At 56.5% G+C, this 23,565-nt stretch overlaps 1 protein-coding gene across 7 annotated transcripts in view; it reads left to right on the top strand.

The window, feature by feature from the left end:
• Window positions 1-23,565, top strand: part of ARHGAP27 (Rho GTPase activating protein 27) — a 79,552-nt gene that overhangs the window by 37,400 nt on the left and 18,587 nt on the right. For 4 of the 7 annotated variants that reach the window (XM_039504195.1, XM_039504193.1, XM_039504192.1 and 1 more), the window contains 5 exons: window positions 14,191-14,622; window positions 14,951-15,166; window positions 17,157-17,270; window positions 17,931-17,998; window positions 21,606-21,693. In XM_039504195.1, the coding sequence (XP_039360129.1) occupies window positions 14,191-14,622; window positions 14,951-15,166; window positions 17,157-17,270; window positions 17,931-17,998; window positions 21,606-21,693 (918 nt within the window). Of the gene's footprint in view, window positions 1-3,083; window positions 3,183-6,531; window positions 6,666-10,393; window positions 10,560-14,190; window positions 14,623-14,950; window positions 15,167-17,156; window positions 17,271-17,930; window positions 17,999-21,605; window positions 21,694-23,565 lie in introns of those variants that run through there. The other 3 variants (XM_039504196.1, XM_039504198.1, XM_039504197.1) reach the window with 3 other exon arrangements.

Genomic DNA, 23,565 nt, shown 5'->3' with positions numbered 1-23,565 from the left:
CAATGTTTTTGCCCCATCAGGCATTGGACGCTTAACCCAGAATTCCAATGGGCGGCAGAGACTGCGGGAACTGTGGGATAGCTACCCACAATGCACCGCTCTGTACGTTGATGCTAGCCACAGTAGTGAGGACACACTCCTCCAGCTTAATGCGCTTACTGTGGGCGTACGCAATCAACTGTATAAAATCCATTTCTAAAAATCAACGTCTATAAAATCGACCTAACTTCCTAGTGTAGACATACCCTGAGAGCAGACAAGACAAAAAGCAGGAGGGGAAAGAGGATTGGAGGTGGGGAGGGGGTGATTTTCCCAAGGTCACCCAGAAGGGCAGTGGCAGAGCTGGCACCAGGAGCCAGATCTCTTGACTCCCCTGCGGCTGGTGCCCTACCCCCTAGACCACAGCTGGCACAGCTGGTTATCCCATTAACTCACCCCCCTCACTGCACTCCGGTGCCAAGGCTGCAGGCATTCTGTGCGCAGTGCTATAAATAGCACCGGGAGGCGGTGTGTGCCGCATGCCAGAGATGGCTTGTCAGAGCCTCGCCCCGCCACAGCCCTGCCTGCCACCCAGAGCCAGCGCGCCGGCTTCCTTCCAACACTGAGCGCGCGGCACAAAGCAGCATCTGCAGGAGCCAAGTGCTCCTCGGCCCCCACTGCGCTAGGCAGAGACCCGTTCAGCCAGTCCGCGCGCCCCTAGAGCCGGGACAGTCCCCACCAGCATGCCGGGGAGCGCACTGCTTTTCTGGGACAGCTGGGGAAAAGAGCCTGGCAAAACCCCACCACACTCGTTTTAATTTTGGGAACCGTGTAAAGCAGAACTAGAATCCGCATTGCTTTCCCCAGTGTCAGTGCTCCCCCACCAGCACCGGTCCCCGTGTCAGCGCTCCCCCCAGTGTCACCCCTCCCCCCAGTGTCAGCCCTCTCCCCTGCACTGCCCCCCGCAGTGGCAGCACTCCCCGGTGTGCTGCTCCCCCAGTGTCAGCGCTCCCCCCGCACTGCTCCCCCAGTGTCAGCGCTCCCCCTTGCACCACTCCCCCCAGTGTCAGCCCTCTCCCCTGCACTGCTCCCCCCAGTGTCAGCACTCCCGGTGTGCTGCTCCCCCAGTGTCACCCCTCCCTCCAGTGTCAGCACACCCCCGCACTGCTCCCCCAGTGTCAGCGCCCCGCACTCCCCCAGTGTCACCACTCCCCCAGTGTCAGCGCTCCCGCACTGCTCCCCCAGTGTCAGCGCCCCGCACTGCTCCCCTAGTGTCAGCGCTCCCCCTTGCACCACTCCCCCCAGTGTCAGTGCTCTCCCCTGCACTGCTCCCCACAGTGTCAGCACTCCTCGGTGTGCTGCTCCCCAAGTGTCAGCGCTCCCCCTTGCACCACTCCCCCCAGTGTCAGCGCTCTCCCCTGCACCCCTCCCCGCAGTGTCAGCAGATGATTAGTCAAGAAGCCCCTGTAATTCAGCCAAGTTAAAATAGACGCTCTGTGGGGCACATCTGTGATTTAGGAACCATCCTGCTGCTGGATCTTGATTTAAGCCCAAAGCCCTGGTGTGCTCACACTGCTCACAGAAGCTCACACACTTACACAGTGGCAAGAAGCGTATTCCTGCCCCAACCCTGCCCTGCTTGCCCCCTCCTCCCCCCAGCTTCAGTATAGGTGACATGGGCTCATTCCTTTAAAAAAAATCACCCCCAGGAGAAGCCGGAACTGGAGACTTTTTCCCAAAAGGTGAACAACTGGGAAAGATTTTAGCACCTACTGAATGAACTCCCTTTAGGCTGGGCCCGTTTAACAGCCCTATCACCCAGGTGAGCCGTGTGCTGCATGTGACACAGACGCTGAGGGTGTCGCTGGCCGCGTGACCCATCGGAGGCAGCAGCGTTTTGAACTTTCATAGCTGACAAGGGGCGTGGGAGCGGCAGGAAGTAGCCACTCATTGCAGGCAGCTAAAGGGATTTCAGGACCCACCAACCATAACCCTCCCCCTGGCGCTGGGGTCTCCCTGTGCTCTAGAGGAGGTCCAGTCGTGGCTTAACACGTTAACAACCAGCACGTCTTGGCGTCACTAGCAAAAAATATCTTTTCACACCACACTGACCCATGTTCCCATCCTGCTGCAGCTCCAGCTGCAGCTTTAACCCGCATTAGCCGGTTCAGGTAACCCTCCCCGACCACTTGGGTTCCCCACTGCAACTGCCGTGTGTGCAGTAGGGGTATCACATCACTTGTGTTAGCACGGGCCTGGCAGAAACACCTTTTTCTCCAGGGCAGACAAGCCTGCTCCAAGCTGTGATTAGGCATCGTGTTAGGAAATGTGAAAACAGGATTCAAAGTCCCAGGGCCAAGATCCTCATGGCCTCAGGTTTGGGGTTTCCAACCTGACACCCCCGAGAGGGGCCCTGTTTACAGACAGGGGCCAGGCCCAGCCTTTGAAAGTCTCACATTGGGAGCCCCAATTCACTAGTCACTTCTGCAAACGTCCTGCTGAGCCCCTGCAGGCCAGGCTGTGTCCTCAAGGGGGTGGGGAATGGGGGAATTGAATTGAGGAGAGAGGTTCTGCTTGCTAATGCTTTGGACCCAAACTCCACTAGCAGGTGGGGCCGTGCTGAGAGACCCCCTGCCTGCAGGCACAGAAATGCAGCAGGCTCTGCACACCAAGGGCATGAGACAGAGCCGATTGCCCCACCTCTCTGGATTTTACTGAACTGCCCTGGCTAGAACAGCCTCCCACCCTGGCCTACAAGCAGATGGCCACAGACTCCAGAGCAGGGTCCCTCCGGCTCCCTCCAGGGGCTTGGTCTCTGCACAGGTTGAGTTTGTTTGAGCCAGTCCTTTGTGATTAGTCAGAGCACTCCCCACCAGCTGGGATGGGGTTAAACCCCAGGAGGACTAGCCCCTCCCTATGCAAATCAGGGTTTGTGTCTTACCTGATCCAGACCAGGATGTGTGAGCAAAGGGAAGACACTGTGAGCAGGGCGGAGGGGAGGCTGTTGAACGCATTCACCATAGTGCCATGCAGGTGGGGATCAGAGCCCCGAGCAGCCAGGAGTCTCAGCCAGCCCCACTCACCTCACTGTGAGTATGTAGCAACCAGCCTTTTCTTACTGCTGCCCTATGGGGGTGTTCAGAGATTTACAGGAGTGGGGCACGGGTGCAGGATGGCTGGCTCTGAGCTGGGCCTCTCAAGAGGTGAGTGGGGTGGCACCCAGCTGTATGGGCAAGGCAGGGCGGTTCCGCTGGCTTGTCACAGGCCAGGGCTGTTGGGGCAGAGTGTTCTCCTTTAACAGTTTTTCTGCAGTCTGAAGGAGGAAGTGTGGCCACATGAAATGCCTGCCCAGCCCTCTCCTGTCAGCAAGACGTGTCCAGGTACCAGCCCCTTGCCTAGGGATGGGCTCTGGCCCCCCCAGCTCAGAGGTCATGCAGCATGCTTAGAGGTGAATTGGTTGGGAAGGCAACCGTCAAGTCCGTTCCCAGTCTTCCCTGACTGTCAATGTCTCTTTGTGGGACTATCTCCTCCATCCCTACCCCGCTGACACAGACAGGAGCTGGGAAGCACATTTACACCCACCTGCACTGAAGGGGCAGATGCAGACATGCACAGTACAGTTAGGGTGACCAGACAGCAAGTGTGAAAAATTGGGACCAGGGGTGTGTGTGTAATAGGAGCTTATATAAGAAAAAGACCCAAAAATCGGGACATCTGGTCACCCTAAGTACAGCACGCACAGGAACATGCATGTGAAAAGGAGAGGTGCATTCCTAACATCCATGCGTGCTTCATTGTGGTCCCAGAGTCCCCAGTTAAACCTGATTTTATAATCCAGTCCCTGTGATCTTGCAAAATCAAACCTATCACCTGGGAATGTCACATACCACGGCTCATCCCAAGGTGGAATCCCAGAAAGCTTGAGCCAGCTGCAGAACAGCAAGGGTCAAAACATCCCCTTCACTCACCTAGGGTGTGATTTTGAGACTGCTTTTATTGCCAGAATAGTAACTCTGCTGCTGAGTGCCTGAACAACCTCTGGAAAAGTCCCTAGCTAAGAAGCAGGCCCTTCGCAGGACCCGTGCAGGAATTCAGCATTCAAAGGGGTCTTCTCAAGAATACAGGGACACAGGAATCTATTCACTTAAATACATAGTTTGAGGTGTAAGAATGTCCCTCTTGCGCTTGTCATTGTACGTGCCCCAGTTCCCATGCGTTGCACAGATTTTAACGTGTGCATCAGTCTGATTCTCTCCACTCACACCCCACACTTGGATGCAGTTGCAGCAAAACACCCTCGGGAGAATGTTGTTGTTTCCTTAAAAAAAGAAAACCAAACCCAAAGACATTCGAAATACCAAGGTGAGGGTCACTTCACCAGCCGTACCTAGGCATGGAAATGGGCTTCTCCCGCCTTCGTGCTGGCTCAGTAGCGTTAAGAGGAGAAGTATCCAGATGTGGTTTTGTGCTCACTAAAAAGAGGATCCTGTGTGGTGGCTGGAGAAGGATCTCGGGTGTCTAATGGAGCTCAGGCTGCTGCTGTGGGTCAGAGTTAAGGGCATGTCAGGGACCCTCACCAGGCAGATGGATACTTTGGAGTACATTGTTTGTGTCAAGTAAGTTCAAGCAGTGGGATTGGCCCCCTCCTATTTATTATGGGTGCCCCCTTATGGGTTTTGCACTAGCCTGAACTCTAGGGGAACACCACACTTGTTTGGAATATAGCCGTGGGATTTCAAAATGGCACCCTGCCCCCTGCAGCTGGCACCAGCGTTACTGTGAGGCCAGGACTGAATGACCCAGTAATTACAATCCCCCATCCCACAGCTTCCCGAAAAGGGGGGTTGGAGAAAGACCCACTCCCATAACCCCAGGAGGAAAGCGGGGACTTGGCAGCAGCCCCAGGAACTGGTCGGGGGAGGGGCATGTGGCACTTGAGATGGAGGGGTAACCCCGGAGTCACCCTGCCAGGAGAAGCAGCATGGACTGCAGGGAAGGGGGACCCTGGAACCCCCATTTCTCCTGGGCCAGGCAGAGGAGCAACAGCCTGGGTGGGAAGAGATCCCCAGACTCCTTTGGTCTGGAGGAGCAGTGACAGTGGGGCCCCTTCTCCTTGGTCCCGCTCAGCAGTGGCAGCTGTGAAAGGGCCGGTGGCTCCAGAGCAGGGTTCATGCTAACTGGGGCACAGGGGTGCTGCCTAAGGCCTGTGGTCTCACCCCGAGACCGCTCAGGCTCCCTCCTGCAAAGTGGGCCGGGGCCAGGGACTTTGCTGGGCTGAGGGGAAGCCCTGGGCCAAAGCCCCCCTCTGCTAGTGCTCAGTCCAGCATGTCTAGGGCTGGTGCCTCTACCCCTCCGTCGGGCACAGTTCTCACTGCAGCTGCTCACGCCCAACCCAGTTTGTTCCTTTCCCTCCAGGCTCGTTACCTGGCCCCTATTACTGTAAGATCAGAGCAGCTCTCGGTCTCCTCACGCCCCCCCAGCGGCAGGGCTGGTAGCCCCACTGAGGCGCCGACACGCTAAGTGACTCGCCCAAGGAGTATGTGGCAGAGCAGGGCATTGAATCCTGGTCTCCCCTGTCCTAGGCCAAAGCCCCAACCACTAGGCCATCCTTCCTCCTCCATTGCTCCCCTGTCTCTCCTCACCCATCTCCCAGGGGCCTAGCCAGCTCACCCTCCAGCCCTTTCCTCGGCTGCTCCTTTCAGACCTCTGCTCTCCACAGCCTTCACTCCTCAACAAGGGCAGCCAGGAGCAGCTGCTGGCTCTCTGTCAGGGGGAGCAGCAGCAACAGCCATCACCACCGACCTCTTCCGCCTGTAGCGGAGCATACCCTGAGCTCTGCCCGTCAGCTCGGGGAGCCGCTGCCTGGCTCCCCAACATGGGGCTCTTGCTCCCCTCTTTCCCTGGAGCTACAGGTTTCCTTGCTACCTCCAAGAACCTCTCCATCAGGCTGCAAGTGCCTTCACTTTGGGGCCAGCCCCTCAGGCTCCGCCCCAGCCGCCATCAGAGCACTATTCCACCCACCGCTATCCCCTGCCAGCCCCCTGCCCAAGTGCCTCCTGCCACCGCTTCTCCTCAGCCCCTTCTCTGCTCCCCTGCCGACCTCCTTCCCCCTATTCCCAGCCTGCCTCCTGCCTCCCCGCTGGGCTCAGTGGGGCCAGCATGCACAGGAGGGAGGGCAGCAGGAGTGGGCTGGAGAGCTCGGCTGGCTGGGCATTTGGTACAAACCCCAGGGGGCTCATTCCTTGGGGGTCCCTGAGCCTGGACCAGAGGAGCAGGGCTTGTGGTTAAAACCCTGAGTGGCTCAGCTGTTCTCCCGGGCAGCCCGGGGCCGCTCAGAGCAAACAGCAGCACCAGGGAGCCGAGTTATCACACATGGCAGCCTAACATTCGCATACCCTAAGGGCACATGCCAGCTCCCGACCTCCCCTGTACCCTGCTGGGAGCCGCTTATCTCCCTGGCTTCCCTAGCTCTGCTTCTCCATCTGTGGGGAGAGCCCTGTTTATAAAGGGCCCCGGGAGCCACCCTGCTGCAGCCAGTAGGATCAGCCTTCTAAAATGTCCGCCTGGCCTGGCCCTGCCTTTCCCAGCCAGCCTGGTGAGAGTGCTGCGCCAGGCCCGCGCAGGCTGGGGATAAATGTCCCCTGATGGCCAGCGCTAGGCTCCAGCTGGCAGTTGGCCTACCACAGGTGAGGGGCTATTTGGGGGGTTTGTTCTCTCTCCCTTCGTGGTGGCTGTGTTTTATAGGAGCAAACACAGGACATATGGGAGCAGGGTGGGGGTTAGCCGGGGGCTAGGGGGCAAAGGAGGGGCATTGGGGGGGGGAGAGCAAAGGGGACCAACTAATTGGTCAGGCTGCCATGCCCCTCTGGAATGAAAAGCTGGGCCATGTCACTGAGGGGGTGGCATGGAGACAACAGAGGTTATCCTGGGTCACTTTTCCTGCTTCCCTCAGACCCAAATCACTGAACTAGGCAGTACTGGGTTGCCCTATGTGCTCAGTGCCCAGTCTGCCTGGCTGCTTGGGGAACCCGCCCTGGTTGCACGTGCCTCCTGCCCCGCTGGAGACACCTGGGGCCTCATGTGCAGCTGAAAGCAGTGGGAGCTGTGAGCGCTCAGTGCCTCTGGAAAAACAGGCCCTTGGTGGCTATAGCTGAGCAGCCAGGAACAGAGGCCCCTGCAATTCATGGATACTTTTGCAAACATTGGCCTTACTCTCCTTGTGTCTCAGTGTACCCATCTGTACAATGGGGGTAATGCTATCTCACCTTGTGTTGCTACGGTGAGTTCAGGACTGGTTTGCAGTACTCCATTCCTGCGGCCATGAGCACTACACAAAAGCCTAGGAGGAAATGAATAATTCTGAATTCAGTGCAGCATTTGGAGGGTGTGCAGTAAACAAGACCTGCATATTGAATGAGGAGCCTAAAAAGAAATAATGAACTGCTATCTAATCCACTGGGCACCAAATGAGCCCAGGGTCCTGTGGCGAAAACAACAGTCTGTGATTAAAAACTGCATCCTGATGCATGTGGGCCCAAATTAAGGTTGCATGGGCAACCTTTACTCTGGCATTTCCTGTCTTTTGAGCAACTGACTGTGCAACTTTGATATTCTTGTTAATGTAGATTTTTGCTTACAGTTAAGGCTATGATTATGTCATGGTGGTCACGGAGGTCACAGAATCTGTAACTTCCATTGACCTCTGTGACATTTTCTGCCCCGGGACTGGAACTCCCAGTCAGCTCCCCAACAGATTCCAGCCCCTGCCCTGGTGGGAAGCCCCTGCATCTGCCCGGCGGCGGGGGAACCCCCCACAGCAGCCCAGCTGTTGCGGAGGACCCCCCCCCCGAGTGTCCACCTGCCTAGGAGGGCAAGGGCAGCCCACAGCAGCCCAGCCCCTGCAGGCAGGAGAACCCCAGAGCTCCTACTCACCACAGCGGTGCTGAACCCACCTCTCCATCTTATCAGGGATATTTTTAGTGAAAGTCAGGGACAAGTCACAGGCTTCTGTGAATTTTTGTTTATTGCCCATGACTTTTATTATGACGTTTATTGTTCATGACTTTTACTAAAAATATCCGTGACAAAAACTTAGCCTTATTGATTATACATTATAACCATGCTTTATTTAACTTCTTTGCCATTTCAATGCCATGTGTCATGCAGGAATGGAATGATTTTAGATGCCTCTTTTTAGGGAGTCTGGAGAAACTGCAGAGTCTGAAGCTGGCTTGTTTGCAAGCATAGATCAGCTTTAGCATGTTAATGTCTTGAGAGTTTAGTCCAGGAGTCAGCCTGCATTTCTCCTCAGAATATTGTGTTCAAAGGTTCTCCTGCAGTGAGGCCTCTGTTTGGATTAAATCTGGTTTCCCTGTCTTTGCTGCTTAGATGATGCCTTTTACGCTCATCCTGGCTGTCAGTGCTGTGATTCTGTGTGTCAGCGAACAACACAGCAGCTATGAAATCTGCTTTCACCATTACTGACAAAATGAACACTGCACGTTCAGTATGAAGCTCTGGAGTGGCCTATGTAGTTAGCTGGTCTGGCCCCAAGGACCTTGCGTGCTGTATTAGTTCTGTTCTATAAAACAACTGCAAGACTGCACCAGACCGTTTAAAAAAAGAGATCTTGGCTGTCAGCCTCTTTGAGGGCAAAAGGATAAAAGCTGCTTGGTGGTTCTAGGCCAAGTGGTTTGATGAACGGACTAATCCAAAGAAGATTGTGGTCCTGATTCAGTCTGGCCCTGGAGCACATGCTTAACCTGAAACATGTGAGTCATTGAATTTAGTGGGGCTATTCCCATGCTTAAGATTACGCGTGTGCTTAGGTGCCTTGCTGAGTCAGGGCTGAGGAAAGTTCTGCAAAAGTGAAAACCTCCAGCCACGTGGTACTTTTCCTCCCCCCACTTCATTTCCCTGGGTGCACCCTCCAGGTTGCTGAGTGGAGAAGCTACAGATTTGTGCCTAAATTCTAATGGGAATTTGTTTGCTCTGTCTGCAGACTCAGGCAGATGTTGCTGGATGGTTTGTTGCTCTGCCCATGTTTTACTCTGGAGTAGGTCTCCGGGTGTATTGAGCCACCCCCATGCCCCAGGAGAGGCTGTTTCTGAAAATCGAAGGGAGAGCTCTTCAGTGGCTTTTGAGAACGTTCAGCGTCTATAGCCCGTTGTTGCTGACCGGTAAATCAGAGCGCTGGTGTGAACTCAGACCCTTGCACATGCAGCTCCTCTCAAAGAGGCACAATTGTTGTTCTTTTTTTAACCAAATCTCCACATTAGTGCGACACAAGATCGACTAACGCACACGCTGAGTTTCCGATGGGAACTTAACTCTGTCACACGGCTGGACTGTTGTAACCCAGCCTCCTGCCAGGCGCGGCAGGGAGTGCGGCAGGTCCAGTCCCCTGGAGAGGTTGGGTGGCGCACTGGGAACAGAGGTGCTCCGGGTACTGAGCTTGTTGGTGGATTCCCGTGACCACTTGCATGTTCCAGGTGATGGAGGATTCCTTCAGGAGAGCTGCCAGGAATAAGCTGCCAACTCCGTGGCCACCAGGACTGCAACAGTCAACGAATGCCACCCCTGTTCCTAACCCAGCCCCTAAGGGCAGCCCCCTGAAGGGGTCAAGGGTAACTCGTTCCGTGCAGCTCCCCAGACTAGTCTAGGTTCACACCTCCTCCGGAAGCAATGCCAATGCACACACCCTGGCCTGCAGATCTAACCCATGGCCAGCTCTTTGGTCTGTGCTCTCGCTGCGGCCCATCCATCCACGCTGTCCTGCTGCAGCTGCCCCCTGGCCGGCCACAGGCTGCTTCCTTGCCTGCCACCAGCTCCCTGCCACGGCTGGTGCCCCTGACCGCCCCATGGGAGCTCCTTTTCCTATAGGGGTTATGGAGCCCTCGCAGGCTGGATGCTGAGCTGGATAAAGGCGCCCTCAACTGGCTGCATCCTTTCCCTGCAGCTGAGCCAAGTGCATTACAGTATTTTTCAGTCCTTAATATGTGCTATATTCTTTGCCAGTCCCTGGATGGTGTTTGTCTCACTTTCCTCCCGGGAGGTGGGAATTTAACCGTCCTCTATGTAGATGAGAGACTTTTCTGGCTCTGGAGGGAATCTTTAGAACAGCAAACCTTTGAAAGTGGGTATTTAACGGCTCTTTCCCCTCGATCCAACCTAGTCTCAGAAGTTACTGCTCAGATTTTCGCCACTAGCGAGCCACTTTTAGAAGCGTGAACGCAGGCGCCAGGTTGCAAGAATATGAAAAATGTCAACAAATAACTAATTATGCATAACTTGAAACTTGTGTAACCACGGCAACCCTTCCGCCCCACAAACCCCAACAGGAAACGTGTGAAAGGCTCAGGCCCTTATCAGGGCAGGTTTGGGGAAGTCTTTCTCCTCTCTCGATTGGCCTCTCGCTAGGGGCCAGTTCCCTTTGCTTTGCTGCTGTGACGCTCCTGCCTGCCAAAGCGCCCGCGCTCGCTCCTCTTCGTGGTCCCGGGGGCTGGAAGATGGACACCCATGCCCCTAAAGCGCTGCCCAGATCTCGGAGCAGGCTCTTGCGTTTGTTCAGCTCATCCCAGGTGCGGAAGGGTAGATCTTAGCCAGCAGGGAAGAGTAACTGTCGCTTATGGGCTAAGCATCCTACCGCTTAGCCAGACAAGGCGACTGGAGCACTCGCAATACCCTGGAGTTGGCTTCAGTCGGCAGGGGCTCAGGGAATCGCACTCAGATTGTAAACGTGTCTTGACGTGGCTGGGAGCTGTGCTGTAGGTCTGTGACAAAGGGTGACGGAGATGGGAATTGTGTTACGTTGTGGAAGGTTCAGTGAATCGACCCAGAGACTGATGTTGCGTCTGTACATAGTTTGTCTCCATCACCGGTTTGGAAAGGAAGAGGAAGTAGGTAGCAGGTTGGTAAATATAGCCAGCAACACCGATGCGGGGACTGTGGCAAATGGGGCCTGGGCCTAAAATAATGCAATGAGTTCCAAGTGGGCAGAATCAACCCAAGATACAGAGAGGGGAGAGGCTGGGAAAGCGGTGATTGCTATGGGAACCTTTGGTGGGGACCTTGTGGTCAGGGGCTGCTGTGTCTCTAGGCAGCTGCCGCAGGTGGCAGATTTCTGGGAGGAGTGGGTGGGGTGGGGTGGGGTGGTTATTTTGAGTGCTTGGCTGGTGAAATTTGCAATGGCACCTGAAGGACTGCAACAGTGTGGGGAGGAGGGGGGGGCGACCAGGCCAACTCTGAGTGACTGGTGTTGTGACGTGGTACATGGGGTCACAGCACCACTCCAGCTGGCCCAGCTGCCCTTCCATCATGTGGATAAGTTATACTTCCCAGCTTCAGTCAGGTGTCACGGGGGGCACCTGAGCCCCCTGCCTCCCCCGCCCCCGTCACACCTCTGCTGAGTTCAGGTTCTCGTATGTGGGGAGCAAAGATTCCGGCACCAAGGAGGGGGCGTCACACTGAAGATCTGCCTAGGGAGGCAGGTTGGCTTGAGCAGCCTCCGAGTTTGGTCTAGCCAGCGGATGGGGACAGGGTGCCAGGTGGGAGAGGTGGTTTCTGTTCCTGGCTCTGCCTGTGCAAGTGCAGGCAAGTCACCTCCCTGCTCAGTGCCTCAGTTTCCGCGCCTGCCCTTTGGCTGGGTTCTCAACTGAGACTGCTGGCTCTGTGTGTGTACCATGGGAGCTGGGCGTGAGACGCTGTGGGGCAATCAGCTCTCGGTGTTTCTGTGTGAAAACTTTGTACCCATTATAGCTCCAGTAACACATACAATCAGAGAGCTGCAGAGATCACAAGGAGAAAACAACTCTCTGCGTCTTATCAGCTCACTTCCTTTGGGCATGTGACAAAAGGTTACCTGAAGCCAGTTAGTTTCCCGGTACAGTCAATAAGCCAGTCCTCCCTCTTGCTCAGATGACATTTAGAAACGCCACAGGGGTGTGGTGTGTTTGTATGCTTTATATGTTTGTAGTAGGAACATTTAAAATTTCCTGCAATGGGATTTATCAGAAAGTTGACACTGTTCATAGAATCATAGAATCTCAGGGTTGGAAGGGACCTCAGGAGGTCATCTAGTCCAACCCCCTGCTCAAAGCAGGACCAAACCCAACTAAATCATCCCAGCCAGGGCTTTGTCAAGCCCGACCTTAAAAACCTCTAAGGAAGGAGATTCCACCACCTCCCTAGGTAACCCATTCCAGTTCTTCACCACCCTACTAGGGAAAAAGTTTTTCCTAATGTCCAACCTAAACCTCCCCCTCTGCAACTTGAGACCATTACTCCTTGTTCTGTCATCTTCTACCACTGAGAACAGTCTAGATCCATCCTCTTTGGAACCCCCTTTCAGGTAGTTGAAAGCAGCTATCAAATCCCCCCTCATTCTTCTCTTCTGCAGACTAAACAATCCCAGTTCCCTCAGCCTCTCCTCATAAGTCATGTGCTCCAGCCCCCTAATCATTTTTGTTGCCCTCCGCTGGACTCTCTCCAATTTATCCACATCCTTCTTGTAGTGTGGGGCCCAAAACTGGACACAGTACTCCAGATGAGGCCTCACTAGTGCTGAGTAGAGGGGAATGATCACATCCCTCGATCTGCTGGAAATGCCCCTACTTATACCTGTTCTGAGGTTGTGCATTCCCTGACTTTCCAGAGCGAACTGGACATTTTTCATGTTCCATTAAATTGGGCCAAAATGTTCAAATGTGGATGATTAAATCTAGATATCTAAAGAAGCAGTCTGGTTTTTAGGCTTATTGGCACCAAAAAAGTGACCCTGCTTTAACTACAATTGTGCGGATTGGTTGGTTGGGTTTTTTTAAATCAATTTGGTGAAACCTGTACAAACGAAAAGGATGCTGGCCCCGCCTCAGTCTGCTGCCTGGGACCCATTGCTGGATTCTCTGAGCACCTCCCAATGCTCCCCTCCCCCCACGAGGCGAGGCAGGGCAAGGCTGTTCTCCCCTTGCTGCAGGTGGGAGCGGAGAGAAATGACGTGACTTGTCCAAGATCAGGGAAGAGAACTGGGCTCTAACCCCTGGGCCGTCCCTTTCATGCAGAGGCACACAGCCCAATTACAGGAGCCAGTGCGGGGTTTTTATTGGGTGCAATACGCTGCTTTTACACAGCCTACCATGCCACTATTTTTAGACCTCAAGTGCAAGCGTAGCACGGTGTAGTTTTTGCCCTGTGTCCTCACAATAATGGATCTCTAGTGACTTTATCGACGTTCCTTGTGTAGAAGGGGTTTTGTAGTGTCGTTATTTTCTCCCCAGATATGTACAAAGTATGTTGCCAGCAAAAACAGCTCAGCGTGAAGGGGGTAGTCTGAGCCCCTCCACTGGCTGCAATGCCCCCCTGAGGGCAGTTGTGCTGAGCAGGGATAGCCAGACTGCAGCACTCTCTGGCAATGCCCTCTCCACCCTGGGGGGCCAGGAGACAGTGACATAGAGCTTGTGATGCGCCCTGGGGGGGCAGGCAGGTGGCCGGCTGGCTGCGTGGCTGTGGCGTGGGAGACTGACTGAATGGCTTGGCAGTGGGGGCGCTGTGAGCGAAGGCTCCAAAACTGCGGTGTTGGGGCTTTCCTGATAGGGCCTGGGAAGAGCCTGGTGCAGCAGTGGGGGAGGGAAGTGAAACCTAGTGCGCCCTCATGAGGACGTGTTACAGAGGTGAGGACAGGGCTCTTTCCCGCGGGTGGAGTTCAGGATTGGGGAGGCTGAGTTGCCAGTGGTTACAATTCCATCAGGAGTCTCGGGACGGTATGTGTTTGGTTTTTAAAGCCTCAGCTCCTGGAGTCATGAGAGATCTGAGTTCTCATTGACATCAGAGTGAGTTCCTAGGCGGAGAAAAGCTGGAAAATGTGACCCCCAGGGGCTCGAAACCCAGAAGATCTTTGGGCCACAGTATTTATTATCTTTTAAACTCATGACTTTTGGGGCCTGGCTCATGGGTTTGGGACACATGGGCCTAGCAGCCCTGGGAGGGAGCCTGGCCTGACAGTGCAGCAATGTCCCTCTGGCGGCCAGAGCTCCGCCTTGAGTTCCCAGAAACCCTGGCTCCATCAGCTGTTCTCCCCACCATGGCCAGCACATTTCTGACAGTCCAACCCGAATGCTCTCGCCATCCCTGCCCAGACCCCACCCACATCATCTCCCGCCCAGTGCTGCCATCCCAAATCCAGCCTGACAGACTGTGGTCCTGATCTCTCCCCAGGCCTGCCAGGAGGAGGAGAACCCCACCCCGGTGTATGTGAACATACAGGAGCTCCGGCAGCAATCAGCAGCCACTGACCCCTCCCAACCCCAGCACTGCCCTAGCAGTGTCCTTGCGGACTGGGAGACCCATACGGACACGGGCAGTGGGCACTTGTTCTACTACAACTCAGTGACGGGCGAGACTACCTGGGATTCCCCGTTCGGGTGCCCAGAAGATGGAGTGAGTCCTGCTCCCTCTCCCTTGCCATCTCTTGCCCCCAGTCCCGCGGCGGCCGAATGGGGCCAGTATGTGGATGACGCCAGTGGCCAGGTGTTTTTCTATAATTCGGTAACGGGTGAGACATCGTGGGAGCCGCCCCCGGCTGCGGACGAGACCAGCGCCCAGGAGATGCAGCCTGCAATTGCACCGTACAGACCCATGGACCAGAGGGTGAGCCACCAGGAGGAGCAGGAGTGAGAGAAAAGCTGGCTGGTCCAACGGGAAGCCCAAGCCAGTAGCTCTGGGGAGCGTGGAGTGATGGCTGGGTTTGATGAAGTGCAGAATAGAACAGGGCCGACTGGGCGGGTAGATTCTTGGTGGTGGTCTGGGGAATAACCCAGGGAGGTGTTGGGGATCTCCAGGATCCAGGAAACCTCAGGAGAATCCTGCTGGGTACTCTCCTGTCTGCAAGGGGGTCTGGGGAGCGCACCCTGGTGGGGCACAGGGAGCATGGGGGAAGTGGAGGGGTGCGCAAAGGTGACCTCTCTTATGTTCTCAGCCACCGACTCCGGAAACAGACTATCCGGACCTGTCCCCCGAGGAGCTGGATGGTTACCCGGAGGAGGACTATTCCCCGGTGGGATCCTATGAGCCTTACCTTCTGCCAGGGAGATCCCCCAGGCACTCGGCAGAGCTGAGCCCCTCTCCGGGCTGGTGCAGCCAGAACAACCCCGAGGGGCAAGCCTTCTACCCTGACCATTTCTCCTCGGACACGGTACGGAGCGCGGCCCTGGCGAGGAGCTGGTGGGGGGACGAGGGCCAGGCAGGGGTATGGGGGTTGAAAGGAGGAGGAAATGGAGCCTGGTGGCTCTTGGGGAAGAAGTCAGGGTGGAAGTGGAGCGGAGGGCAGGGTGAAGGGGAGTGGGGACAGCACAGGGAAGGGGAGGATGACGTGTGCCCTTCTAATGATGTGGCAAGCCCCTGGGCTGCGGAGGGGCACCCGAGGGGAGAGGCCCAGCGTCCCTGCGGGGCACAGAGCTGTTCCCCACAGAAGATGGGGAAACGGGCACAGTCTGTCCAAGCGCTGGATTTCCCCAGAGGTGCTCAGCAGTGAAGGAAGCGGGTGCTGGGGGGACACCAGTGCAGGGCGGGGAGTGAGAGAGTTCAGCGGGCTTGGTGGAGTGAAGGGGTGTCCGTGCAGAGCGGCGGGGGTGGGGGCTGGGGAGTTCCCAGCATTAAAGGGCTGATGCTCAGGAGCTCTGGGGCAGCAGGGCTGGCTGAGGGCTCGGTGTGGGGGGGAGGGGCTGGCGCCTTGGGCTCCTGATCTCAGGAGGGGCCTCTAGGCACAACTGGAAAACCCACAAGTGACGTGATGAAAGCGCCAGCCCCAGGGTGTGGGGCCAAGCTGGAGGCAGCAGCGTGAGAGGGGAAGGGGGACGGTCAGGCTTACAGGCAGCTGGGGGGCACTGTCTGGGTTGGGGGTGGAGGAGGTGGGAGGGTAGACATTCCCCACACATCCTGGGGTGGAGGGCGTAAGCCGCGATCCCAAGGAAGCAGCCATAGCACAGGCTGGCGCTCGAGGGGGCAGGATCCCACAGCTGTCCAGCGCTGAGCGTGTTGTTGCTGCCACACGTGTGTTCATGGGTTTCCAGGCCAGAAGGGGCCATGTTGACCCTCCCATCCATCCTGCATGGCCCAGCCCAGAGACCCTCCCCCACCTTCCTGCAGCAAGGCCAGAACTCCTGACGGAGCCAGAGCCGTGGTGGTGCCCCGAGGCCTTAGGCCACCTAGTCTGGGGCTCTGCCTAGCCTGGAGTTCTGAGCTGCGGCCACTGCCCCAGCACGAGCCCCATATTGCCCCAGGGCAGCCAGTCCGTGCTGTGGGAGTGCAGCTGTGCCACCCTGCAGGGACAGGGCCTATGACGGAGCTAGCAGGCAAAGTAACTCCGAGCCCCACCAGGGTAGGGTGGCTTTACATAGGCTGGCCAGGCAGAAAAAGCAGCTGTGCTCCATGGAAGCTTTGAGGTGGAGCCGGCCCCTGCTCCTGGGGGGATACAGGGCTCCCTGCAAACGCTCGCGTTCTCCAGGCTAGGAAGGGGCTGTGCTAAGGGGAGCCTGCCCACCCCAGCACTGTTCCGTCGTGTCTGCACAGGGCCTGCTCAGCGGAGCTAGTGGCAGATACTTTTAAAGCAAACCCTCCTTCCCCTGCCAGGAGCCCGGCTTGTGGGGCCATGCGGCTGGGACACTGCATGGGGCTGGGCTGGAGAACGGGCTGGCCAGTGATATCAGGGTTTCTGCCTGCTAAGCTCAGGGCAGTCATAGCTCACGCCACAGGCTGTGCCCTGAGCCTTGCAGAAATTCTTACGCTGACCTCTGACTGAGCCATCAGGTACTGGCCACGGTATGAAGACAAAGGCCAGGCATGGTGGGTTTGCTTTGCCCGCTGCCACCTTTGGTCAGGGGGTGATTCACTCCAGCCAGCCAGAGGGCACAGAGGAGGTGCCAGGAAAGTGGAGGACAGCATGGCCCTGTGGGCAGGGCACTGGTCTGGCATGTGGCAGACCTGGGTTCTGTTCCCAGCTCTGCCCTGCTGGGTGACCTTGGGTAAGTCCTTGCTCCTTCTGTCCCCTCACCTCCCAACCTTGCTGTGTTCAGAGGAAGTTCTCTACTATGCGTGTACAGCTCCCAGCACAATGGGGTTTGCTGGCTGGGGCTCTCAGCCTTAGTGATAAATATGGTTTGTGACTAACTGGTATCTGCTTTCAGGTCTCTGTGCCAGGGGGTCACCGGAGAACAAGCAGTGGGTCCAGCCAGGACAGCAGCCCTTTTGCCAGCTGGCACAACTACATGCCAGCGATCCTCATCCAGAAAGAGGAGAAGGTGAGGGAGATGGCTGGGCCCATTTTGCTAATGGGGTCATGCTGGCTTCTTTGGATCTGTCAGCAAATCTGACTTTAACTTTGTCCTTTGGTGCCATTTGCCATTTCCCAACAAGTTCTGTTCACCTGCCTGGGTCCCGGGGGAGGGGCGGGGCACCCATATGGCCAGGGCTGGGCAGCTGGTGTAGTGGCCAGCTGGCTAACTCAAGGGGTACTGTAGCTGTGGGGCGATTGTGACCATAAAGGACAGCTGCAGAGATCCCCAGCTCCTGACCCCACCCTGTCTGCGGGCAGCCGCTGGGCCTCGGGTCGGGGAGGTGCTGTAGCACGTGCCTGACTTGAAGCACCTGGGGCACCACCTGGATTTCAGTGGACGTGCTTGGGGGGCTTCCAGCTAAGCGTCTGCTCCTAACACTTCCTGAAATAGGGCCCTGGGGCGAGTTATAGCTTGTGCTCCAGACGCCCGGCTGAAAACCCGCGGGCATTTCCCGGGTGCTTACGGGCGGGGAGGGAGATGGCAGCAGGGCAGGCCCCGTCCCCACTAGACCGGCGCGTTGTGGCCACTCCAGCAGCGGTACTGATGAGTGGCTCTTTGAAAGCCGGTTTCCCTTGGGAAAGGCTCCCGGGGCAGACGTGCACCCTGACTTATCTTTGATTTCAGTTCAAAAGCCTGGACAAGGCCGGAGTTCTTTACCGGACAAAAACAGCTGATAAAGGAAAGCGATTACGGTAAGAGAGTCTCAGCGGGGCACGAAGCACCAGGGCAACCTTCCCACTCGCTGGCTTTCCACACAGCAGACAGTAATTCCCAGAGCTTTTAGAGAAACATCCGACCTGGATTTAAAAATGGTGTCAGTGATTCTTCATCACCGACAGTCCTCGGTGGCTAATGACCTTCCCTGTTAAACATTTTCACCTTATTTCCAGTCTGAACCGGTCTAGCTTCAACTTCCAGCCACTGGCTTGGGCTGGACCTTACTCTGCTAGACTGAAAGCCCATTATTAATTATATCTGTTCCCCAGGTAGGTACGTACAGACTAATCAAGTCACCCCTGAACCTTCCCCTTGTTAAGCTACATAGATCGAGCACCTTGAGTCTATAACTAGGCTAAACGCCGAGCTCTCGTCCCCCGGTGCTGGGGCATCCCCAGCACACAGCCCCAGTGCTGCAGGCAGATAGTAAGCCCCCACCTCTCGTTTTCCCGGGAGTCATGTTGTTCATTCAGAGATTTCTAAAGCCAGAAGAAACCATTGTGATCACCTAGTCTGACTTCTTGCATAACTCAGGCCAGAGATTTCACCCAGCGACTCAGATGGGCAGCTCCCCCTCTCGTGACACGGCTGCCCATGAATGGTACAACTGCAGACCCCCCATCCAATCCCTGTAAGAGTGTGCAGGCTCACCCCTGCGGCGCCTCCTGCTGGTCTCTCAGGGAATTAGCTCGATTTCCAGCCCACAGCACCCTCTGCAGGTCGGTGATCTGCCACAGATTGGCCCCCCATGTCCCTCCTGGACCCTGTTATCTGGGGTGCTGCCCCCTGGCAGTAACCTCTCAGTCTTAGGGTCTCCTCTCCCCAGGGAACCCCCACCCATATCCCCACCTCGCCTCAGTCTTGGCTACTGCCAGTCATCACTTAGCCCCCACGCCCTGGGGCAGACTGCAGCGTAGCAGCTGCTCATCACAGGCAAGGCTGCCTCTCCCTATAGCTGGGCTGCCCCGGTACTGGTCTTAGGCCCTCAGCTAGGCCGCAGCCTGGGGGGTTTCCAGGCCGGAGCTCCCCAGCTCCTCTAGCCTTCCCCCAGCCCCGCTGCACTCCCAGTACTGCAGCCAGGCCCTCCTCTCTAGAAGCAGAGAGAGACTCCTGAGCTCCTGGCTGCCCTGGCCTTCTTACAAGGCCCAGTTAATCTGTTTGGGGCGTGGCCCCAGCTGCAGCCACTTCCCCCTTCCCCAGCCCCAGCTCTCTGCGGGGCTGGAGCGGGTGCTCACCCCACTGCAGTTCCACTGTGACCCAGGGGGTGAGCTGTGGGGCCAAGTGCACACTGGTGTCTTACTAACCAGGAGGCCGTTGGGCTCCAAGTATCTCATGAGCAACTGACCAAAGCTGTTCTGGGAAGGTGCGGCTGGTTCCTGGCTGCTCCCACCTGAGTCCAGGCTGCATTTGCAGCCAAGGGTTAGGGAGGGAAGGTTCAGCTGTAAGTGACTGATGCTGAGCATACTCAGGGGGCAGTCTGCTCCCGTTCTCGCCAAGCAGGTGACATTGCAGTGGGGCTGAGGGAACAGCGCTCGCTTTCCCCTGCACAGCTTCCCCGGGGCTCTGCAGGGCAGGGCAGGGCAGGGCGGCTCCCTGGACAATCCGAGGGTAGGAGAGATTGAATTGAACTCCACGGGAAGCTGACTTCATTGCCTTGCTCCAGTGCAGCCTCAGCTGTGTTAAGGCAAAACAGCTTTGCAAACGCATGGGCTGCGTGACGGGCAGATGTGCCGATCTGTTGATACAGGAGCTTCTGAGGTGGCTGTTAAAGTGGAGAGTTGAATGGATCCAGGGCACGTGCTGCTGTGGGGTATGGTTGGAGATGGGAGTAAAAGCCTCTGGGCGCCTGTGCTAGCTAGATTAGAGGTAGCTTGGGTCTGTCTATGCGTGCTGCAGTCACCCCCCGCCTGCAGCATAGACGTGCTCCATGCGTCTCTCAGTTCCGCAGTTCTCCATGTGTGCAATGTGGTGGTAGCCACACCCCACAGGCCTGTTCAGATACTAGAGTGAGGTGGGTCCTGGAAGCACCTGAGCAGGAGCGGCTCCAGGCCCCAGCACACCAAGCGTGTCCTTGGGGCGGCATGCCACAGGGGGCACTCTGCCGGTCGCCGGGAGGGCGGCAGGCGGCTCCGGTGGACCTCCCGCAGGCGTGCCTGCGGAGGGTCCGCTGGTCCCGCAGCTTCGGTGGAGCATCCGCAGGCACGCCTGCAGGAGGTCCACCAGAGCCGTGGGACCAGCGACCGGCAGAGCGCCCCCCGCGGCATGCCGCCGTGCTTGGGGCGGCAAAATGGCTAGAGCCGCCCCTGCACCTGAGCTAGGGAGAATAAACTAGGAAAGTCTCAGCCAGTCCCGCTCTTTGAGGGTGGTGCCACAATTTTTGATACATTCTGCAAATTTCTCCAAATTTGGCAAGATCCAGCCTCCATTCCAAGACGAGACTGAAGAGGGATTTGCTCTCCTGCTATGGCCCTTATACATCACTGCACCATCCTCCAGGGGCCAGGCCAGTCATGGAGCTGACTAGAGGACAATTCCCCCAGTACAAGCTCTGTGCAGGGGTTTGTCTTCAGTGCAGAGCTATCCTGGGCGCTTACCCCCGTCTCATCTCCCATACCCAAGTGGGGTGCAGCTTTCAGCTCGGCCTAGCTGGCCCATTGGGGGTCTTGGTTAAAGCCCTGGGTCTGCCATCCCTGGGGCTGGTAATCTGCCCACACAGAAGCGAGGACAGAGGCAGCCCTCCAGCACCTTCCTACAATTCCCTCCCGTGTGCCCACAAGGGCAGAGGGTCACAGAGCGTCTCAGCGTAGTGTGGCACAAAGAACCAGGGGCTGCCCCCCTGAAATCCTAGTGACACGCACGGGGGAATGCAGCACCACTGAGGTCCCAGTGATGCCAGCAGGGCTTTGCAGCCTGGCTGCTCACACCTGGAGCCGATCCCCCAGACTAGCTCTGCAGTGTAGACACCCGGGACACCCTGAGGGCTTCAGTATCCCAGCTCACTGCTCTGGGGACTCAATGCTGGCTGAAGAGGGACCCATGGGCAGTCCTGGGGGTGCCAGAACCTAGAGCAGTTCCCAGCTATTATGCAGGAGATCAAACGAGATTATAATGGTCCCTTCGGGCTTTGAAATCTATGCACCTGCTGTTGCAAACATTCACATTTTGAGCAGAACTTGCCAGGCGCTCCCTGCCCCTAGCCTGAGCAGCCTGCGGTGGGATGCAGGGTTAGGTAGACAATGTTCATTTGGGTCTAACCTCCCCTCCTCGGTTGGTAAGTGTTCCAGGCCGCCCAGCCTCCTGGACGGCAAAGGGCTGTGCCAGCATCTGGCCGCAGACTTGGCACTTCTCCCTGTGTACAGCTCCGAGCACGGGGAGGAGGATTTTTATGTAGGACTCCCGGACCAACCGGCAGTGAAGGAACCAGCGTCTCCTTAGGAAGGGAGGAGGCCGTTGAGGGAAGGGGCTGTGCCGTGCGTAGGGCTTCCCCCCACTTTCCCTTCCTCAGCTGGCAGCATGGGAACAGGGTCCTGCCCGCGTAACCGGCATCTGGGTTTAATGCTTTCCTCCTCATTCCTCCCCCAGGAAGAACTGGAGCTCATCCTGGACTGTCCTGGAGGGGGGCATCTTGACCTTTTTTAAGGAGTCAAAGCATTTGTCCTCCAGCAGCTTGGTGAGTTGCCAGCCTTTGGCTACTGTCCTTGCTAGGCCCAGATTGGGAGCTGCTGACAGGCTGCAGGCAGCACAACAATTTCCCGGCCCTTCCCTATGCAGCCTCTGGCTTGTACCCTCCCTCCTTCATCACCCTGCAGGAGATGCTTCCCAGGTGCCGAGCAAGCTTTCTGCAAGGAGCAAAGTGACTCTGGGTCTGGCTGACTTGTCTCCTAATTGACCCTGAAAATAGTGGGACCATAGAATCCTAGAATCTCAGGGTTGGAAGGGACCTCAGGAGGTTCTAGTCCAACCCCCTGCTCAGAGCAGGACCAACCCCAACTAAATCATCCCAGCCAGGGCTTTGAAAGTCGATTAACCAGTCAAATCTCGCTCTGGAATCTGAAATTGGGTGATGCTCCCTAGAGTGTGTGGCTTGCATTGAAAAGCCCCCTGTTCATGTGGTCTGGACCCCTTCTAGGCGCTGGATGCGAGTGGAGTGACTCAGCAGGGGAAGAGACAGAGCTGCTGTGCAAGGCTGTTTTCCCCCTCCCGGATTAGTGTTTATAATAAGAGACGCGAGTAAGTTACCACCAGTGACAAAGGAAACCCAGAACTCCCTCGCTCAGCCTTCGAGCTGTGGTCAGAGCCGCTCGAAATAGGGAAGGCTGCTCACAGCACTGGTGCGCATTGTCACACAGCTCAGGGCTGCTGTGGGCTTGCAACACTTTTGGCGGCATTTTGCAGCAAGGGGAAGAGACTGGGGCCAGAGAAGAAATGTATCTGCAAGGAGCTCCATGCCCCAAGCAGACCCCCAGCCAGATGCAGCAATGTGACATCCACGCACAGTGCGGGGAGCTCTGTAGGGCCACACTCCTATTCCTGCAAACTCCGTCGCTGAGGCTCAGCCAGGGGGGAGAGCTGTGCTCATGGGGGGTGGGGGGATTAATAAAAATGGTGCATCCGGGAGCCCTTCAGCTCGCTGAAATGCCTGATGCAATTTCCTGACTGGTGGGCGATGGGGGCTGGGATTTCAAAGGAACCTCAGGGAATAAGGTGCCAAATCCCCACTGATCTGGGTCCCTAACTGCCTTAGGGGAAACTGAGCAGAAGAGCAATTGTGGAACAGAAATGGCTAACCCAGAAAAAGGCACTTTTCTTCCAGAAGAAGAGAGTCCGTACAGGGAGCTAATCAGAAATAAATATTGCTCTTGCAATTCAAACCCTCCCTTATTCCGGCTTAGTTCCCGCCGTATACTCGCTCAGTGGAAAATCCCAGCCCACGAGGTTGGAGCAGACAGACTCGTTAATCCCCTGTGGAATAGCAAAGAGCCTGGGTATTTCACTGACATTTCCCAGTGGAAAGCTGCGTTCTATTAGAAAAACCCAGCAAGCCACATGCACACCAGAGCCCTGAGCCCCCGACGCAAAACCGATAACCACGTGCCCAGTGCCAGCACTACGGACGTCCCAGAGAGAGAAGCCAGGAAGGGACGTTCCTCGCCTTCATGGGAGCATTCCATGCTGGCCCCCAGCCCATCACTCCCTCCTCACCCAGATTGCTTCAGATGGGAGTTCTGCTCCCTCTGGTATTTAGGTCTAGGCTCCTTCAGGCACAGTCGGGGCGGCTCTAGGTATTTTGCCGCCCCAGGCACGCACTTGGCATGCTGGGGCCTGGAGCCGCCCCTGGGCACAGTTATAGTGGAGATGCACCTTCCATCAACACAAGTTTATACCAGTTCAAAATAAGCTCTCCCAGCAAAAGGACTTTTTGGCCAGTATAACTGTGTCCACGCTAGGGCTCTTGCCAGGATTAAAATGTCATCAAAATATTGCATCCCTACCTGCTATTGCTATCCAGGCAAAAGTTTCTAGTATTGCCCTAGTCTTAGAA

The sequence above is a fragment of the Mauremys reevesii genome, linkage group 17, assembly GCF_016161935.1.
Source record: "Mauremys reevesii isolate NIE-2019 linkage group 17, ASM1616193v1, whole genome shotgun sequence".
NCBI lineage: Eukaryota > Metazoa > Chordata > Testudines > Geoemydidae > Mauremys > Mauremys reevesii.
Note: the sequence above shows the minus strand (reverse complement) of the source record. Positions and strands in the feature narration are given on the sequence as shown.